Source organism: Colossoma macropomum, unplaced genomic scaffold, assembly GCF_904425465.1.
Source record: "Colossoma macropomum unplaced genomic scaffold, Colossoma_macropomum, whole genome shotgun sequence".
Taxonomy (NCBI): Eukaryota; Metazoa; Chordata; class Actinopteri; order Characiformes; family Serrasalmidae; genus Colossoma; species Colossoma macropomum.
Genome location: NW_023494810.1, coordinates 32,344,892 through 32,365,465, shown reverse-complemented (window position 1 = coordinate 32,365,465; position 20,574 = coordinate 32,344,892). Strand labels below are relative to the sequence as shown.

Sequence of the window (20,574 nt, the reverse complement as noted above, 5' to 3'; positions counted from 1 at the left end):
GATGCAGCAAGCTATGGCTGAGTTAATGTACGTTTACATTAGCAGGTAACACAGCAACAGCTTCCCTACCAAAATGCCAGCGAGGCTATCTTAATAATGCAATCGAATACTATTAATAGTCAATTCTATTACATTCTAAAACAACAACCACAATTCTAGAACAAAACACACTTCAATGAGCTCCATCTACACCGCTGAGCCAGTGTGTGAAATATTTGAGAGAGGTAGTAAAGCATAAAATGATATTTACTGCTGCTGCGCTCTTTTCCCAGGCAGAGCCGCTTCAGCGTCGACCCTACAGGACAGAGGTCAGCATCAGATAATCAATCACAGAGAGTAACATTCATAAAGACATGCAGTTAAGAAATTAGATTAGATAAACATCAGGTACTGTAGCATTTGGATGTGGATAAGTTAGTGGAGATATACACCGATCAGGCATAACATTCTGACCACCTCCTTGTTTCTACGCTCAGTGTCCATTTTATCAGCTCCACTTACTATATAGGTGCACTTTGTAGTTCTACAGTTACAGACTGTAGTCCATCTGTTTCTCTGCATACTTTGTTAGCCCCCTTTCAGCCTGTTTTTCAGTGGTCAGGACCCCCCAAGGACCCTCTCAGAGCAGGTACTATTTGGGTGGTGGATCATTCTCAGCACTGCAGTAACACTGACATGGTGGTGGTGTGTTAGTGTATGTTGTGCTGGTCTGAGTGGATCAGACACAGCAGTGCTGCTGGAGTTTTTAAACACCTCAGTGTCACTGCTGGACTGAGAATAGTCCACCAACCAAAAATATCCAGCCAACAGAGTCCTGTGGGCAGCGTCCTGTGACCACTGAAGAAGGACTAGAGGATGACCAACACAAACTGTGCAGCAGCAGATGAGCTATCATCTCTGACTTTACATCTACAAGGTGGCCTGACAAGGTAAGAGTGTCTAATAGAGTGGACAGTGAGTGGACATAGTGATTAAAAACTCCAGCAGCACTGCTGTGTCTGATCCGCTCGTACCAGCACAACACACACTAACACACCACCACCACGTCAGTGTTACTGCAGTGCTGAGAATGATCCACCACCCAAATAGTACCTGCTCTGTGGGGGTCCATGGGGGTCCTGACCACTAAAGAAAAGGGTAAAAGGGGGCTAACAAAGTATGCAGAGAAACAGATGGACTACAGTCTGTAACTGTAGAACTACAAAGTGCACCTATATAGTAAGTGGAGCTGATAAAATGGACAATGAGTGTGAATAGAGTCAATGTTATGGCTGTGTCAGTGTATAATGTTAATAGTGAAGGATTTAGATTTAGCAGCTAGTAGTCAGTGATTAAAAATGAAACAAGACAACATAAACAAAGAGCCGTCTTGAGTAATGTCCAGAGTGTGCTAAATGTTTGGATTAACTGAGCAAGGGTCTAGTTCTGGTTTTGATTTGCGGGTCTTGCTAATCGGGAAAAATAGTGTGAGATAACAGATCTGTAATGGAAAAACTAAAAACAGCCTAGCAGTGGAAACTATTTCACATAAGAGGAACGACCCATCAAGACCGCAGAACTATGAGTAACTGATCAACACAATGGTCAGACTGAGGTTATTCACATACTTCCAGATATTACAAAAGCTTATATAAGATGTGCTTACACTTAGTATGAAGAGAAAGAAGAATGAAAAGACACAAAATCCTTAAAGTGGTACTCCAGCGAATACTTAGAAAAGAACAGAAATCCTTTTGACTCTAAAAGCTCTTGAAGAAATCAAAGGGTAGTTTAATTAAGCAGCTACCTATTGACTTTAATTACAAGTTTTGAGTCAATTATGAGATTTCTGTTCTTTTTTAAATACGGAGAACTGTGTCAAAATGATAGTCGCAGCAGTCAAGCATATGTTATTAACTGTGTGCTAGAGTTTAAATGGGAAAATGCTGGAGTGTTCCTTTAAGGAGGAGCAGATATTAGAAACTGTACTAATATGGGGAGAGAGAGAGAGAGAGAGAGAGAGAGAGAGAGAGAGAGAGAGAGATACAAGTCAGGAGGAAAAGAGCTGAGGGACTGCTGAGTGTTTTGGGTGGGGGGAGAGGAGAGAGATACAAACAGATGGAGAGAGAAAGTGGCCCACTGAGGAATCTAGCGCGTGGTTTGCTGGACTTATAAGTGACCCTCTCAGCCGCTTGAGGATAGTGAGGCCAACCTGCAGACCAGAGCAGAGAAGGGATGGGGAGGGGAGGGGGGGGGCAAGACAGGGGAAAAAAAGAGTAGAGTGAGATCAAGAGTTCTACTACATCCCACCACTGAGGACCACCAGGACCAATCGTAAGTCATTCATACCCTGACAAGCAACTGATGGAGTACAATTAAGCAGGGCTGCCATTATTACTTAATACACAAATTGACAATGTTAACTGAGCTCTATAATGTTTATATGATCCACACAGTCATTCTGACAGACTGTAATACACTACAGGAAGTGTAGGGGGCGATATGGCTTCTACTGTTTCATTTAAAAAGCTCTATAATGTTCATATGATCCACACAGTCACTCTGACAGACTGTAATACACTACAGGAAGTGTAGGGGGCGATATGGCTTCTACTGTTTCATTTAAAAAGCTCTATAATGTTCATATGATCCACACAGTCACTCTGACAGACTGTAACACACTACAGGAAGCGTAGGGGGCGATATGGCTTCTACTGTTTCATTTAAAAAGCCTCTATAATGTTCATATGATCCACAACAGTCATTATTTGCAGCTTTTTCCAGGTTTTGGTCTGCAAAACATTCTGTTTTCTCTAGAACCTGTTTTGGCCTTGCTTACTCCTATGAAGATGGTGTGGCAGATTGTGGTTGGAACTGGACTCTACAGGAAGGTAGCACTCCAGGACCTGGGTTGGTGACCACTGCTTTAGTCCATACAGTCCATATATAGCAGGAGTGCCCAGTCCTGGTCCTGGTCCTGGAGATCTACCAGCCTGCAGAGTTTAGCTCCAACACTGATCTAATACACCTGATTCTAGTGATGAAGGATTTCAGAGTGATCTGAATGTTAGAATCAGGTGTGGTGGATCTGAACTCTCCAGCACGGAAGATCTCCAGGAACAGGTCTGAGCCCCCCTAATATATAGAAACTAAGCTGCAAAAACAGCCTGTTTGAATTCAATGTTTACATGATGGCACGAAAATTGATGCATTTATGTATATCCGCCTACTCAGCCTGCAGCAGTTTAGCCCCGCCCATTAACACTAACAATTACTGTTTTAATTTTTTGAATGAAACATAATACAGGGCAGCCAATCAGAACAGAGCACATATATCAGTTGTTTAAATATATGAGTCTTAAAGGCACAGCAACAAACAGCCTGTTGAATTCTTAAAGGTTGGAAAATGGTCACGTAAAATGGTTTATCACTGTTTGGTAAATAAAACCACACAAACGAAGACTAAAAAAATATAGGATCTGGGCCCGTTAACTCTCGAGGGGACCCTCTTTCATCATTTTATTCTGATCTCTGTGCTGTGAGCTGTAAACCCACCCTGTCCTGGCCGGCTGTAAGCTCCTGGTCCCTCTCCATGCAGTCCAGCGTAGATGTTATCAGAAGACAGCGAGCCCTTGAGGGAGCAGGGCTGCTGAGTCTGGACCGGTTCAGACACAGAGCTGGGCAGAGTGCTCGTCCCTGAGCGAGAGCGACTGTCTGACACCACAGAGGCTCGCGCCGGAGAGCCGTTCAAACTCAGAGAAGGCTCACCTGATGGAGGACAAAAGACAAGCAAACAGCTAATTAAAAAGGAACTGCAGCAGTGTTTAGTCAACACTGGGCCTTTTACATTTCAATTTCATGTGAAGAGGTTAAATATCAAACATTCGGAGTGTACATCTCTAGCTGTCTGTGTGCTTAAGGACCAAGATCATAGCTCTTTTACTAGATTTTAATGCTCTAAATGGCCTCAAAGCACCTGCGTACCTCACTACCTCGTTTATTTTCCAGATCCAGATCCAAACTTAGATCTGCAGATACTGACCTTCTGTAAAAACTGTATATATCTTATTGATGTTATTGTCTCAGTTTATTTTAAAGAATACTCTTCACTTTCATTTATTTTCTTTTATTGTTGTTACTGAAAGTTCTCACTGGTTTCTAACGCACTTTGAGCCACAGTCTACATGAAAAGTGCTCAGTAAATAAAGATTATTATTGTTAGTAATCTTAAGCAATTCTTATATATGTTGCTTCATTCAAAGACTGTGTATAATGTCATAAGTATGGAGTAAACTAACCTAATACAACCCCATTTCCAAAAAAGTTGGAACGCTGTGCAGAACGTAAATAAAAAAGGATGCAATGATGTGCAAATCATGTAAACCACATTGTTAAAGGAAAATCCTATAAACACAACATATGAGATGTTGAAACTGAGAAATTCTATTGCTTTTTGAAAAATATTTGCCCATTTTGAATTTAATGCCAACAACACGTTCCAAAAAAGTTGGGACGGGGGCCTGTTTACCACTGTGCTGCATCACCTCTTCTTTTAACAAAAATTCATCAGCTGCTCAACAGTTCGGGGTCTCCTTTGTGGTGACAGGTCTGGACTGCAGGCAGGCCAGTTTAGCACCTGGACTCTTTTAATACAAAGCCATGCGGCAAAATGCGGTTTGACATTGTCTTGCTGAAATAATCAAGGCCTTCCCTGAAAAAGACGTCGTCTGGATGGCAGCATATGTTGCCAAAACATGTATATATCGTTCAGCATTAATGGTTCCTTCACAGATGTGCACGTCACCCATGCCATGTGCACTAATGCCCCCTATACCATCATGAATACTGGCTTTTGAACTGTGCACTAATAACAAACTGAGTGGTCTTTAGCCCGGGGGACACAGTGTCCATGATTTCCAAAAAGAATCCCAAATGTTGATTCGTCAGATCACAGGACACTTTTCCACTTCGCCTCCGTCCATTTTAAATGAGCTCGGGCCCAGAGAAGGTGGCAGCGTTTCTGGATTTTGGTTATATACAGTTTCTTCTTTGTGTTTTAGAGTTTTAATTAGCATTTGGGGATGTAGTGATGAACTGTTTTTACAGACAGTGGTTTTCAGAAGTGTTCCTGAGCCCATGCAGTGATTTCCACTACAGAATCATGTCTGTTTTTAATGCAGTGCTGTCTGAGGGTCCAAAGATCACGGCCAGCAGATACTGGTTTTTGGCCTTGTCCCTTACATACAGAGATTTTTCCAGATTCTCTGAATCTTTTATGTTATTATGTACCGTAGATGATAAAAGCAGAAGTTCTTTGCTGTTTTACGTTGAGAAACGTTATTCTTGAATTGTTGCACTATTTGATCATGCAGTCTTTCACAGAGTGGTGAACCCCTCCTCATCTTTCCTTCTGAAAGACTCCGACTCTCTCAGATGCTCTTTTATACCCAATCATGTTACTGACCTGTTGCCAATTAGCCACCAGATGTTTTTTCGCATTACACAACTTTACCAGCCTTTTGTTGCCCCCGTCCCAACTTTTCTGGAATGTGATGTTGGCATCAAATTCAAAATGGTTTAAATAATTTGCACATCATTGCATTTTGTTCTTAATTTACATTTTGCACAGCGTCCCAACTTCTCTGGAAATGGGTTGTACAAAGGTTATGGTAAAACACTATAGCAGAGCAAAAAGCACTCACATATAATTATTGCATATTTTCAAAATTAATTTGTATCATTTCCGTGTTCTGTGTTGAAATTTTGACAGTGCTCCCGTTTTGCACTGCTCTGATCTGCTCATCACAAAACAGTTTGTTTTTATCTCCCAGAGTTCAGAGAAAGTCAAGAAAACAAAAGCCTAAGAGTCTGAGTGTCTGTTTCAGTGTGTTATTTCTTCTTTATTATGTTCAGTAGTAACAAAACAGGTTTGTTTAAATTCAAAGCAAATGACTCACTGTATTTGGCAGCATCGCCGGCTTTGCTGCTTTCGCTTGTTTTTTTGACGCTTCTCAGCTGCTGGACCAGAGGGCTGAGCAGTTTTCCAGCCCTGAGCTTGTGTTTGCTGGCCCTGCGTCTGCGTCCAGCAGGGGGCACGGTGGAGGTGTGGCTGAAGCCAGGAGGGGGCGCTTTACCGAGACGCAGATAGAGCAGCTCGACCTCGTCGCGCTGGTGAGCCTGTAGCTCCGAAATCTCCTTCATGTGTCTACAGGAGGGAGGAGAGAGTGATAATATTACAATATTACACTATAAAATATTATATCACACTTCAGTCCACAGTCTCAGTCCCTCAGCACCAGGCAGCTCTGTGATGTGCTGAGATACTTTATTCAACTACTGACCGATTCAATCTGAAAATGATGATTAAATGACTGAGAAAGCTGAAGAACGTCCAGAATGAAGTTCTAAAAAATTTGTATATGTAATGAACGATATATAATGAAGAATAAGTTAGATTTAGAATTAAAATGAAGTTCTAATAAAACTAATATCCACAATGAAATTCTAGTGAAACTACTCTATAGAATAAAGTTATAATAAAATTAATGTATGTAATGATATATTATACATTATTTCTAATATGAAATATAATTTCTAATATCCAGAATGCATGTGTAATTAAATTAGTATATGCAATGAATTATGGTAAAATTAATATCCAGAATAAAATCAGTTAGAATAAATTAGAATTAGAATAAAATGATAATGAAACTACATGAATCTCCAGAATGAAGTTCTAATAAAATTTATATCTAGAATAAAGTTGTAATAAAATAGTTTTATGTAATAAAAAAATTCTGGTAAAATTAATAACCATAAGAAAATAAAATTAGAATTAAAACTAGAATGAAGTTCTAATAAAATCAATAATTAGAATAAAGTTGTGATAAAATTTGTCTATGTAATGAAGTCCTGGTAAAATTAGTAATCAGAATAAAATTAAAATTAGAATAAATTAGAATTAAAACTAGAATTAAGTTATAATAAAAAAAATATCCAGAATAAAGTTGTGATAAAATTAGTCTGTATAATAAAGTTTCTGGGAAAATTAATATCTGGAATAAAATTAAAATAGTTCTAATAAAATTAATATCCACACTGAAGTTCTATTAAAATTAACATCTACAATGCCTTGTATGTCAAAAGTGTCAATCACATCTAAAGGCATATTAAATAAAAAGATTTAACAAAATACATAAATGTGTAAATATGTATAAAGAAAATTAAAGTATACTTGAAAATAAATGGAAATCACCGTGTTGGTGTCTAGTTTATATTTACATTGATACTGTATATGTTATTATTATAAAATAAAAATCAATGATATGCTACACATAAAATGAAAGTCAGGTGATTCCAGGCTGGGAAGACTGACTCACTTCTCCCTCAGTCTCTGCAGCTCTCTCTTGATGTCCGAGTCCTCCATCTCGGAGTCGTTGTCGCTGCTCATGTACGAGCCATACACGCCGCCCTGCCTGCTGGGTGAGTCCGAGCTCTGCACGCTGCTGCTGCGGCCCGAGCGCCTCAGGAAGGCCACCGCCCTCTTCATGAAGTCACTTCCTCTCCTCTCCGAGCGCCCGAGCCGAGACGGGGTCGGGGGGGCCATTTTGGCCGGACTGCTCTCCGCCCCGGAGTCGGAGGACATGAAGCGGGCGGCGTGGACGTCCACCGGGATGGAAGTGTGTGCTCGTGGGAGGGAGCCCCGCTTGCTCAGGGAGGGCGGAGCGTCCAGGTAGAAGTCGGGCGGAGCTGAATATCTGCTGCTGTGTTTCCTGCGCGTGACCTCGTCCTCCGTGCTGACCACCGAGAAGCGGCCGATGGTGCTGACCGGCATGCTCGGCTCTGCGTAAGCGCTGCGCTCCCCTAAACAGCTACCAGGGTGCGCTGGAGAGGCTGTGCTGCTCCAGCTCCGCTGCTTCCTCTGGACGTCAGGAGGGCCGGGCATCATCTGATTAAGACAGATATTTGTTCAAGTAACAATAAACGATGCTTAAAGGAAGACTGACCAGTTCTTAATCAGTGGGGCAAAGTACAGTCAAAACACACAGAGATGCTATTTAAACACATGCACGCACACACACACACGCACACACACACACGCACACACACACACGCACACACACACACGCACACACGCACACGCACACACGCACACACACACACATATATATCAACTAAGACGCTTATCCTCCTGGGTCACAGGGGGTTTGGAGCCTATCCCAGCGTTCACTCGGTGGAAGGCAGGAAACACCCTGGACAGGTCGCCAGTCCATCACAGGGCAAACACACAGACATACACATTCACACTCACATTCACACCTAGGGGCAATTTAGCATCTCCATTTTGCCTGACTGCATGTCTTTGGACCGTCGTAGGAAACCGGACCACCCGGAGGAAACCCACGCAGACATGGGGAGATATTTAAAATATGTTACACTAAACTCTACAACTGAGGTCACCACCCGTCCTCATGGAGATCCACTTTACTGCAGATTTCAGCTCCAGAGCAAATCTAGCACCCCTCGTCCCGCTAGTCAAATGGTCTGCCTCGATTAAACATGGCTAGGTAGACACCCTTAGCAACCATTAACAGGGAATTCCACTGATTTGTTCATATTTCTGCATAATTCCGATGTACGGAAAGTGACCGAATCGGATTTCCTAACTGGTGGTGATAGGAACCAGGGGTCATCAGGTCTACAACACAGATACAACCATGTTATTTACTATTAAACTACCAGTGATGTCATGTCTTTCTGAGAGCTTTTAAAGGCATTAAATTGTAAATAATTCTGAGACGGTAAGTCAGACCACTCCGAATGACTGTGCTTACATCTTAGCCATTAGCTGGGACACTTTGCACCACGGTAGTGGAGTCTGAGAGTCTAACTGGGCCATGAGCCAGGAACTTTGCACCATGACAGTGGAGCTGATTGGGCTGCGAACAAGAGTACATTGCGGTCAGTAGACTTTTTCACCCTGCCTGCTGGGGTACTGCGTGTGTGTGTGTGTGTGTGTGTATTAGTGTGTGTGTGTGTGTGCGCATTTGTGTGTGTTGTGTTTGCTGTTATTTGGAATTATAAACCGTTATTTTAGTATGAGAAAGATAAAATGAAAGTTAGTGGCTTTGTAAATGAGGCAGATCTAAGGCCTGGGTGGATTAGGGTTACAGGTAAATTTGCTGGACAGCAGATCTCCAGGAGCAGGGCTGCAGAACACATCTGTACACCATGTAGTTTATTCATTTATTTATTCATTCTTTCGTTTGTCCATATAATAAATAGGCAGACAACTGGACTTTGGGTTCATGTCTGTAGGGAGCAGATACCTTAAAGCGACTCCTGGAGCCAGAGCAGGATGTGGAGTGAGGCATCGCATGTTTCTTCGTCACTGTGACTGCAGAGAGATCTATTTTTGAGTATCACATAAACAGTATTATGTTCAGTAAATGTCTTCAGTCTCTCAGTATCTTCATGGAAAGTGCACTGTTCTAGCTGAAACATGAAGCTGTAGGATGAGCAAAAATGATCTGTCGTACCTCCAACAGCGGAGTCACTGAGCGCACTCAGACTGTCCACTCTCTCTGGAATCTGTGGCTGCGATGGAGACAGAAGCAGAAGACAGGCTTGTTATTCTGTTATTATTCTTTACTAATGTTGTCAAAGTTAAAGCATTAAATTACTAATAGCACAATTTTGTAAAACGCCATTAACACATTGTCCAGGTTTGTACCTTTGACCCATCTGTAGTAGTGCAGGCCAAAGCCCAGCTGCAGGACTCTATGCTGCTCTGATAGTAGCGCTCTTGTTCAAATACAGCTTTTAAGCACCTTCAGCACCTTCAGCAGACTACACTGGACAATGCTCACGAGGGAACTACTGTTAAGGTCCTGGGGGAATGTAGTGTTTTGTGCTCTCTCTTTCTCGTTTATCACTTTTTCCCATAGGGTTAACATCTGGAAGGCTCTGATTGGGTAGAGCAGGTGGCGCTCCAGCGACAGAAGGGGAGGGCTGTTCCAGTGGTCACCTGTGCCATCAGCCTCCACCTGACCAGACCAACCACCTGAGGATTTGTTTGTGAATGAATGTGTGAGCCTGTTTGTACGAATTTGTCTAAACACTTCTAACCCTCCTCTTTGTAAGTGAGGGGGTGAGGGTCCCATTTTCTTTCATATAGTGTTTTCTCCTGGTTTTGCGATCGGGAGGCAGGTTTAACACTGTAGTTTTGTTCTGTGTTGGATAAGTTTAGCCATCTTGTTGGTTTCTAGTTTGTAACTATTGGTTGGTGTAGTGTAGTGGGTAGCACCTCTGGCTCTGCCTTCTACACTGTAGGCTGGGGTTCAAACCCCTGCCTGGATAAGAACCCTACACTATACCAATAAGAGTCCTTGGGCAAGACTCCTGAAGGCCTCAGCATACTTCCTGCGGAGACGAAGTTCGCCTGGCTTCAGCGAACAATATGACGTAATTGCGGAGGAAACAAACCACCACAGACATGGCGCAGAGGCTTCGCTCGCCGTATCGCGCATATGGCAGCTGGGTGGTCTGAATAGCCAGTAAAAAAAGAGACGTGCATTAAAACAAAGATGGACAACTTTGAGGAGCTTTGACTTTGTCAGATACACTAATATTTCACTGTGAAACGTGCATTTGTTAAATAAACAGTGAATATCTCCTAAATGTAAGATCTGTTATTCAGTAGTACTAACTAGCACTAAGCACCAAAACATATAGGTCATGTTATTTAGGTTCACAAGAGGACGAGGCTGAAGCTGGCTTTCTGTTCACCAGTTTCTTGTTTTAATTTTCCCGTTCCACCTTAAATGGTGGCAGTATTCTGAACTCAAACGTCGCCACAGTTAGAACTGTGAACGAATCGTGTTCGCAGTCATTAAACTTATCATAAATTGTCATAGCGTCACGTGGAGCATCCGCGACAGGCAACACGAAACCGCAGGAAGTATGCAGGCTTGTAAGCTCGCAAAGGCGCTTTCGGCTTCGCACAACCCTCGAGAATTTGGTATGCTGAGGCCTTAACACTACCTTTACCTAACTGTGTATAAAATGATCAAACTCTAAGTTGCTCTTGGTAAGAGCGTCTGCCAAATGCCATAAATGTAAATGTAAATGCACTTGAGCAGTTTAAAGCTAGACTTACCGGCTAAGTACTTTTTTTATACAAGATGATGCCTTTAACACAAGTTCAAATAAATAAATGCTGATAATTGGTCTGTTATTTGTAGTTTGTGGTGTCTTGGTCTGGCAGTAGGTTGCCGTTGACATACTTTTCTGCATGGCCTTAATTTACCCATAGACATTTGAGGATGTAACACTATGGACAAATTAACCAGCAGCAAACTAATGAAAACCGATGACACTTCGTTCACTTTGATGTTCATGCTCAGGTTCTGCACTCACACATTCATTGTGATGAAGCTCCTATGGTTTTAGCAAACAAGACAAAGGCGATTAATCACAACTAACTACAAAAGTTCTGCGAATAATTGCGATTAATCGTTTTAATTGTTTGACAACTCTAAGTGCTAACTCTTAACACTTCGTTCATGTACTGCTTGTATAAAAAGGTCATTTATTACACAAAAAATAAAAAAGGACACATGTTTTAAAATAAACGTGACAACATCAAGGAGAAGAGCAGAATAAATAACAGAAAAGGCTCCTGTTAATGTAAAGTACTTTAGCTTACCAGCTGTTCTCCTGCCCTGATCAGCCCCTCTCCGATGAGGCTGGGGGTGCTGGTCCCCGACTCCCCCGTGGCGCTCTCCGGTCCGGGCGGGGACTGGATATACTCTGTCCCTGAACCGGGCGTTTCGGCCGCACTGCCCGACGGGTACATGGGCGCGTATTCCTGATACAGCAGGTTCCTCAGCTTCTCGTCCAACGTCTTTATGGTGCTGTCCACGAACCCCACCCTTCCCCGACCCTCGCCATCCGACTCGTTTGGAGCGTGCGGGTGTTGTGAGGGTGCGGGGCTCTGAGGCAGTGAGGGGGCCTTAGCTCCGCCCACAGCAGAGAAAGGCTGCTGCAGCACGACAGGGTGCTGGCCGCGCTCTGAGATGGACTGCAGCTGCTCCCGCGCTGATGGGGCCTCCGGCGGGAGCGGAGGGGTCAGCGGAGAGGGCTGCTGAATGCCTGCGTTAACATCCAGTGCTAGCGGCATAATTAGCGGGCAGCAGGGCATACTGTCTGCTACTGATGCTGCACAGGCGAGATCTGCCCCCTGCTGGGCAGCATGGATCGGCGAGAGTGACCCGAGTTTCACGCTTGAAGGCTCATCCACAGTCAGAGAGCTGCGCAGAGCCGTGGCAGACTGGACTCTAAGCTGGGCTGCGGTTGAGCTAGCGGTGTCTTCTGGATGGGAGACTGACAGAGCGGCAGTGAGGGGAGCAGGGGGCACTGGAGAGAGTGGAGCCAGGGACAGGGGGTCTGTGGTGGTCAGAGAGAGTGGGCTGCAGAATCCATGAGCATCGCTGTCGCCAGACGGGGGCGCCGTGGCATAGCCTTCTGAATCTGAGTGACAATGAAGAGAATGTTCCAAATAAAATAAACAATTAGAATTAATTTATGAGCATCACCATCAGTAACAGTCTATGGTTATTGGATAAGTTAAATGTGGATTGTTAAATTGACAACATGATGAATTAAGAGCACAAAAGTCTTTTCACCGAGGTTGGAAGTTCTTTCCTGCCAGATAGAGCAGAAAAAATTGTCTACAATTTTTTGGTTTCTTTCAAAATTCGGACATAGAATCTTAATGTCAGTTAAACAAAGTTGAAATAATGACAGTGTCTTGTGATACTGAATTAATGTCAATATCATGACCTATTTTCTCAAAAATATTTCCTCAGCATCTCATAATAATAACACTATGTACATTTAAAAACTTATTTTCTCTAAATACTGGCTCAATATCTCAAAATAATGACTTAGTATCTCATAATAAATAACTTACTTTTTTAAAATAATTACTACTTTTCTCAAAATGTTGACGTCGCATAACCGAATAATTACTTATTTTCTGAAAATATTAACTAAACATAACAAAATAATGACTTATTTACTCAAAATATTAACTAAACAACAGAATAATTACTTACTCAAAATATTAACTAAACATAACAGAATAATCACTTATTTTAAGTACTTATTTTCTTAAAATATTGACAGAACAGAATAATTATCTATTTTTCTATGTCAGAATAATTACTTACTATGTCAAAATAATGACTGTTTCTATCAGACAAAAAAAAAAGACTTTTTCTTCTCTACCTGCCGGAAATGGGGAGAACGTTGATGTGAATGATAACATTACAGATTCACTACCTATAGAAACAGAAGCTGACGGGGTGCTGCCCTCTAGTGGTTGAGCTGAGGTACTCTCAGCAGGCTGTCCAGGAGCAGTCCCATCAGTCAGTGCGCTGGTAAGGGCCGTCTGCACAGCTGTCGCTACCTCTGAGGATGCATCCTGACTGACCACAGGAGGCTCGTCCACCGGGCAGATGATGAACCACCTCTTTCCAGTGTGAAGCACTGAAAAGAGCAAAACAAAGTCCTCCTGATAAACCAGCACAGATCTGAGTTCAGCTTTCTAAATCATTGTGGTGATTTTCACAGGACTGTTTTTCTTGCTGTGCAGACAGGATTCTGTAATATCACCCACAAGACTTTACTGAACAGTGTCTTAAAGGGCCATAAACTTGTTATTAAACTCAAGAAAGGATTTTCAGTCCAGCCCAAACCCATCAAAACGTCTTTAAAATAGAATTTCTGTTTTCATGGTATCTACCGTGCACTGCTGAGAATCAATCAAGAATGTTTATACAAGTATATTTACTCCCAATGGGATCAGACACTTCATTTGGACTTCATTTGAAAAGAACGGTCATCAGCAATAAACCTTTATATACAGATTCATAAAAAAGGCAGCCAGTGAGAGAATTAGCGAGTACCGTTCTGCTGATAGACTGGCTGCGGTGCTCCATCTCTCTGTCCTCTTGCTCCCTAGAAAACAACAGACAAACAATAAGAGACTGGTTGGTTTTAGGGCAAGATGCTGTCATTTTTGCTTATATCAAAGTAGATCTTATTAAGGAATCCATGGGATCATCATTATCATAGAAAATAGGGATGCTCAAAAACCCTTTAGCCTATTGGCCTAATTTGGCTTCGTTAGAAATCTGCATTCTCCCTCTCAGTGCTGGTAGTGCCGTGTGAGTGTGGGAGTCCTAGCTAGTGGATATGACCAAATTGGGAAAAAAGCCTGCATTTTAAAACTTGGCCACATGGAGGCGCTAAACAGTTTCTTTTAGTGCCTGCTGATGGTTAAATGTGTTGAGATTGGGTGACACTAACCATTTCCTTTGCAGTGAATCTTGTGATAGTCTTTCACTGCTACCTGTCGCGTATGTACTTTGTTGCATTTTGCTCTCGCTCTGATTTGAGCGATTGGCTTCTTTCGCATCGTTAAACCCTGATAATATTACTGATTAATACTAATACTAATTAATAACGTCTTTCTCTCGCACATATTAGATTTCAATCCACTCATATTGCAGGATTTTTCCTCACCTCATCCGCCACTCCGCCAGGAGCCTGTCCCTGAAGTGGAGTGTCCCTCAGGGCAGCTGGTCTCTCACCCTCCACCTCCTCGTTCAGCATGTCCTCCGCTTTATCCACAATGTCCTTCAGCTGGTCGATGAAGATCTCCTTCTCTACGGGCAGGATGAAGCCGTTCTCCACCTGGGGGCACATGAGGATAAACGTAGGTTATATACTCACTTTAGTACAAGAATGAAGCTAAAAATGTCTCAAATGACATCCGTGGCCATCTGATGTGCTGTGCTGACCATGTAAGTGGCAATTTCCTCAGGAGCGTCTCCATCCAAATCGAACTTGAAGGTCACCATTTTGTGATTATGGGTCTCCAGCTGGCATTCCACCATTTTATCACCTGTATCACAGACCTAATAACATGAGAGGGAGAGACAGACAGTAAGACAGGCGGACAGACAGACAGAGAAGGGAAAGAGTTTTTGGGATGCACAAAACCAGAGAGCAAAATCGGAAACAAAACACACAGTGACTCTCACATTGAGCATGCTGAGCTTGGGTTTGTTGGTCTTCTCCTGCCGTGAACGGGTGCGGGCGGACTTGCGGTGGTGTTTCCTGGGTTTCCCGTCGCCTTTCCCTCCGCTGGTGGTGCCCTCATAGCTGTCGCTCATCTCTTTACCTGAGGCGGCATCTGAGTTTACACTGGACACCCACAGGAGAAGGTGAACACATTAACTCTGTTCAGAAGGCAGCACTTCTGTGCATCTCGTTCAAAAACATTGCACTGTTTTCATTAGAAAAACTCCTGAACAGGAGCTTCGTAGAACATTTTCAGCAGCTGGTAATGTAAACCAACAGTTTGCTTCTCCAAACTTGTGTCGTTTCCTTCTTCATTAAATGTTCTTTCAACGTAAAGGACAGTTGGCATTTCAAACGGTGTAACAAACAGAGTGAAAATGGAGATATCGGGGGTCTGTCTCACGAAGCAGGACGTCTTGCTTTGCCAGTTAACTTTAAGCTCGGTTCAATCTAATCCTGGAGGATCACTTTTTATCAAGCTACATCACCATGGCAACCTATGCACCAGGGTTAAAGTTTGGGATTTAAGGTCTTAAACAGCTCTGGGACAATCTTCAGACCAATCAGGTGTCGCCCTTCTGATGGAGGTGGACCCCTCCGGTCCTTTTCACGTCACTTTTTTGTCTGTATGACGTTCACGGGGACAAACAACACATTTCAGTGAAGGAAACAAATAAACACTACATCGATATGAAGAATATAAAGCTGTTATTAGTCCAATAAGCAATCGCATGGAGGCACAGACTGCTTTGAAGCCCATCGACTCCTCCTCATGTTTCACGTGATCGGCTGTTCTCCATCACACTTTCATGTGCGCACACAATAGGATTATTCGCAGTCTGAGTATCTGAACCGGGAAGAGTTAACTGTCATCGTAAAACGAATTAACCGCAGCTGCGTTTGCGAGGTTTCTGAAGCAGGAACCCTGTGACAGGCTTCGTGAGACAGACCCCAGGCTTTAAGTGAACAGAGGTTCTGCAAGAAAAAACAGTGGTTCAGCAGCCTACCCGTCACATGTATAGCTGGGAAGTGGCATGGGTATTGGCTCCTGCAAAACACAAACACAGAGATCACTGACAGCCCAGAATTAAACAGTGAACACAAACTAGTTAAAGACACAGTGAACCTAAATTTGTGTTTTCTTTCTAATCAGGTTAACCTTGTTCTTGCAGGCAAACAGTAAACAAGTACTAAGTAAACCCTCTGCATAATGTCCCGATGACCAATAAATGGCCGATATATTTCACCAGATCTTCTCTTGATGTAAACCGAGTGGTCCTAATCTTGGGTAAGCATTCCCCTGACCAATGAGGAGTCTGGCCTCTTCCTATTTCCTCCGTTATATCAAAACAGGACTGCAAAACTCCAGAGGGCGCCCGTGAGCGAGTGCTCAATAAATGGGAGTAAATGGAGCTCAACGGCTAAAAACAAAAAGTTAAAATAGTTTCTAATCTCTCGCCCAGAACCTTCCTTTAATTAGAAAGTAGAAGGATGTGTTTCACTAAAAAAGCAAAGAAAACTCACCTGTATGTTTCCTTTTTTCTACAGCAAACGGGTTTTGGGCAACAGGACTAACATTACTGCTACTGAGTGCTGATTGGTTGGCGAGCGAGCAGCTCACTGGCTGTTCGCGCTCACAGACGTCATGAACGTACATGAGGCGCCGTTTTAAACTCCAATAACTCGAGTTTAAAAGCTCTTAAAAATATAACAGCAGTGTTAAAATGTTTTATGCTGTGTTCAGGAAATGATTGTATTCTTTTACATTAAAAATGTTTAAACATTTAGAAACTTTGATTTTGCTCAAATGCTCCATCTTAACCCATTCATTTTGGACTCGCTCGGGAGCGCCCTCTAGCGTTTGAGAAACACAGAAGACAATACAGAGTACAAATCCTCCTCTCTACGAGTTCTCTGTTCAGAATCAGAGACACTTAATGAGCTAAAGCTAATCCAACATAACCAAAAGCTAGCAAGATAGACAACCTGTCTGTAGCTGCCTGTCACTCGTTCATTCGTTTATCCATGAACACTGTTTGTTCATCTGTTCTTTCATTCTCCATCCATCTGTTTGTTCGTAGACCCGTCTGCACGTCTGTCTCGAACGTTTTGGTCCATAAAAGCTGGATAATGATGTTAGTTCTGTATGTGGGGCAGAGCAGGCTAGGAGTGTTGGACAGAGAGCTGTCGATCAAGCTGCTCATTAGCCACGCCCACACAGTTCTCAGATCTGATCACCTGTTTTTAAGCCGTGTTTTATCATATTCATATCATATTTCTCGTTAAAGCTTTGGTGGATGTTTAATATAACACTCGGGTTTAGTATCATTTAAACATTAATATTTTACTCTGTGTTCTGTTGTTGTTCTGCTGAACCTGTTAAACTTTCAGTGCTGTTTCAATATTAATTCAGGGTGCAAAAGTGATAAAAAACAACAACATTCACTTCAGTTAATGTTGACTTTAAAGGGGAACTCCACCGAATTTGCAAAATTACTTAATCATTCAAAGTGGTTTGGTGTGAAATGCGCCTTTCTAGAGAAATTTATCAAGTCAAAATTGTTCACCATTATAGGAACCAGACGTCTGAAGTATTTAATGGCTCCAAAAATTACATCCCGTTCAGTTATTACACAAAACGGTTATATATGCGTTGCTTGAAACCTGAGGCATTGTTTTGTGATAGTTTTATAATAAAGTTTTGGCCTAAAACACACTTTTAGTAAAAAATATTACTCCAGGATAATGTGTTGTGTCCAATTCAGTTCCTCCTCAAATTCATGTTCTCTTTGACAGATCAGGTCCTCGTGCGAGCATTCACTGAACCGAAAACAACACTGGAGCTACGGAAAGCGAAAACGGTTCAAAAAAGGTTTGTACGGCAGCCAGTGTTGTACCAGTTCACACTAATGAAACTGAACTAGTTCAAAGTTCAGTTCACACTAATGAAAATGAACTAGTTTAAAGTTCAATTCACACTAATGAAAATGAACCAGTTCAAAGTTCAGTTCACACTAATGAAAATGAACCAGTTTAAAGTTCAATTCACACTAATGAAAATGAACCAGTTCAAAGTTCAGTTCACACTAATGAAAATGAACTAGTTCAAAGTTCAGTTCACACTAATGAAAATGAACCAGTTCAAAGTTCAGTTCACACTAATGAAAATGAACTAGTTCACATTTGTAGTTCATTAAAAAAAACTGAACTAAGTTCACAGTTCCAAAAATGAACTAGTTCACGTTCATTTTTTTTCCTCAATAAATAGGCCGCCATTCTTTTTCAATAGAACCTCTTTCTACCCATCCATCACCAGCCCAAAATCACTGCTACTCATAAACTAAATGAATTATTCTCTACCACAGCCTTTAAGTCAGTAATACTCTCACTGAATGCACCATTAAACATTTTCTGTAGGCTACCTGCTCTCTTGACGTCTGGATGGCCGCAAACCGGTCACCAATTTGATGAAGGATGGCTTTTCGACCTTACTCATCTCCCACACTGTGGCTAGTCCAGTACAAGCTGGTCCACTTGTTGGGAAAGGAGGGCGGCAGGTCCTTTACAGAACGCTGTGAGCTTCACCTGGGTGGGCAAACTTTGCGGGTGTTTCACTGCAGTCGTTAATGATCTATTGTGCTCATTATTAAGTCGCCTGTATTCCACAAGACTGCTTCGACGTTTCAACTCAGTGTGTCGTTTTAAATTCTGCCTGACATCCGGACTTGTTTTTTCAGACCAGGTGGGCACAGTTTGCATGAAAACGTGCGTGTTTGCCATCCGAGTCCACACCTCTGTGTTTCTCACGCTCAAAGAAACCGACTTCTGCAGTTACGTCTCTACCGCCAGCGCCAGACGTGCCTGGCTGTGCTCGTGCAGCTTGCCGTGAAACACGAGCGGTCTTCCCTCTCGCTCGCGCTTACTTTCATTACTTGTAAAGTGATTCGTTCAGTTCAGCGTTCAGAAAAACACGAACATTGTGTTTACTGACCGCGTTCATGCACAACACTGACAGCAGCTGTATTCACCCAATCGGCGACGAGCAGTACAAAGTATTTATCAGTACTTTTATTTACTCGATCTGAAAATAGTATTTATCACGGAGTCTCAGTTATGCCGTGTTATCTTGGGTGAACTGGGTGAAAACACGCGGCCGTTTAATCTTCTGTTAAACCGTTTTGCTTTCCGTAGTTCCACCGTTGCTTGGCGTTGTTCGGTGAACGCGCGCGCCCGAGGTCCCTTGTCAAAGGGATCGTGACTCTGAAGGGGAAGGGGAAATTCTGACTGTGCTGAGATCAGAGGGGAGTACAAAATTCTACTCCCCCCAGTAAAATTCTGTAAAATTTGCAGTGCTGAGATTAGATGAGGAGAATAATTTCAGCAGGTGTCAAAATAATACTGCCAAAATTCTTTTACGTGAAGCGGAGTCGGATTCTGCCGGGGAGTCGGAATTCGGCACAACACCGGCACCGAAGCAGAACCCAGAGCGAATGGAAATTGACGGTGTCAACAACAAACTACCTGCTACTCTGCTCTACTTTTTTCGCGTCCTCACGTGTTGGATTGAGTTCTAAACGTAGAGGAATATATGAACCGCACTGAGTCTTATAGCATCTGGAAAGATTTGTTCTCTTATTATACAGAAAATTAATACTGACTTTCCTTTTTGTTTTGAACATGTTTGGATTATCTCCCCTATTAGGGCAGATAAATACTATATAATCAATCTGATTTTGTTGCTACAGCTAGATATCTTACATATACATATATATATATATATATATATATATATATATATATATATATATATATATATTTTATATACATATATTATTGCATAGCATACAAGGTGCATGTTTTTTAAGTTTAATAATGTAGCTATTATACAAACTTTACCTTCATTAGGCAGTAAAACACATCATGAAGCATATAGGTAATATGTGTCTTCCATTTATGAATTATATCATATATTGTGTTACACATATGTGTATGTATATGTTGATATATGCCTTATATTTGAAGTTCAAATTTCAAATAAATTGGCATTTATGTCGCATATAAGTCCATATGTGACAAACAGAAGTTTGTCCATCCATATGATAATATATGTCATATATTTGAAACCCATATATTTGCCATGTGTCAGATTTCTGTACGGCCTGTCAGGTAAATTATTCGTTTGAATCACAAAAAACTATGCTCAAATGTTTTGACTGCGCCGCATGTTGTTACCATGGTGACGCCTGTGGGCGGGGCCTTTGGGCAGCGACTGCATCATAAAAGAGCCTGGCTATAAAAGAGCGCGCGGACGGTCAATTCTTCATTCTTGTAGCTTCTGTAAAGATATTTGTTCTTTTATTATACAGAAAATTAATAATGACTTTTCTCTCTGTATATGTTTGGATTCTCCCCTATTAAGGAACAGCCTGGGCACGAACATGAGGA

The 20,574-nt window shown here is 42.1% G+C and overlaps 1 protein-coding gene across 1 annotated transcript in view; it reads right to left on the bottom strand.

Annotated features, from left to right (window-relative positions):
* Positions 1–20,574, bottom strand: part of wnk2 (WNK lysine deficient protein kinase 2) — an 83,947-nt gene that overhangs the window by 8,071 nt on the left and 55,302 nt on the right. The window contains exons 15-28 of the mRNA XM_036559261.1: positions 16,137–16,177; positions 15,090–15,252; positions 14,847–14,963; positions 14,569–14,739; positions 13,950–14,001; positions 13,324–13,530; positions 11,687–12,510; positions 9,519–9,576; positions 9,309–9,376; positions 7,359–7,927; positions 5,937–6,184; positions 3,535–3,747; positions 2,096–2,191; positions 251–295 (exon numbers count right to left, since the gene is read on the bottom strand). Coding sequence (XP_036415154.1) covers positions 251–295; positions 2,096–2,191; positions 3,535–3,747; positions 5,937–6,184; positions 7,359–7,927; positions 9,309–9,376; positions 9,519–9,576; positions 11,687–12,510; positions 13,324–13,530; positions 13,950–14,001; positions 14,569–14,739; positions 14,847–14,963; positions 15,090–15,252; positions 16,137–16,177 — 2,872 coding nt within the window. The remainder of the gene's footprint in view (positions 1–250; positions 296–2,095; positions 2,192–3,534; positions 3,748–5,936; positions 6,185–7,358; positions 7,928–9,308; positions 9,377–9,518; positions 9,577–11,686; positions 12,511–13,323; positions 13,531–13,949; positions 14,002–14,568; positions 14,740–14,846; positions 14,964–15,089; positions 15,253–16,136; positions 16,178–20,574) is intronic.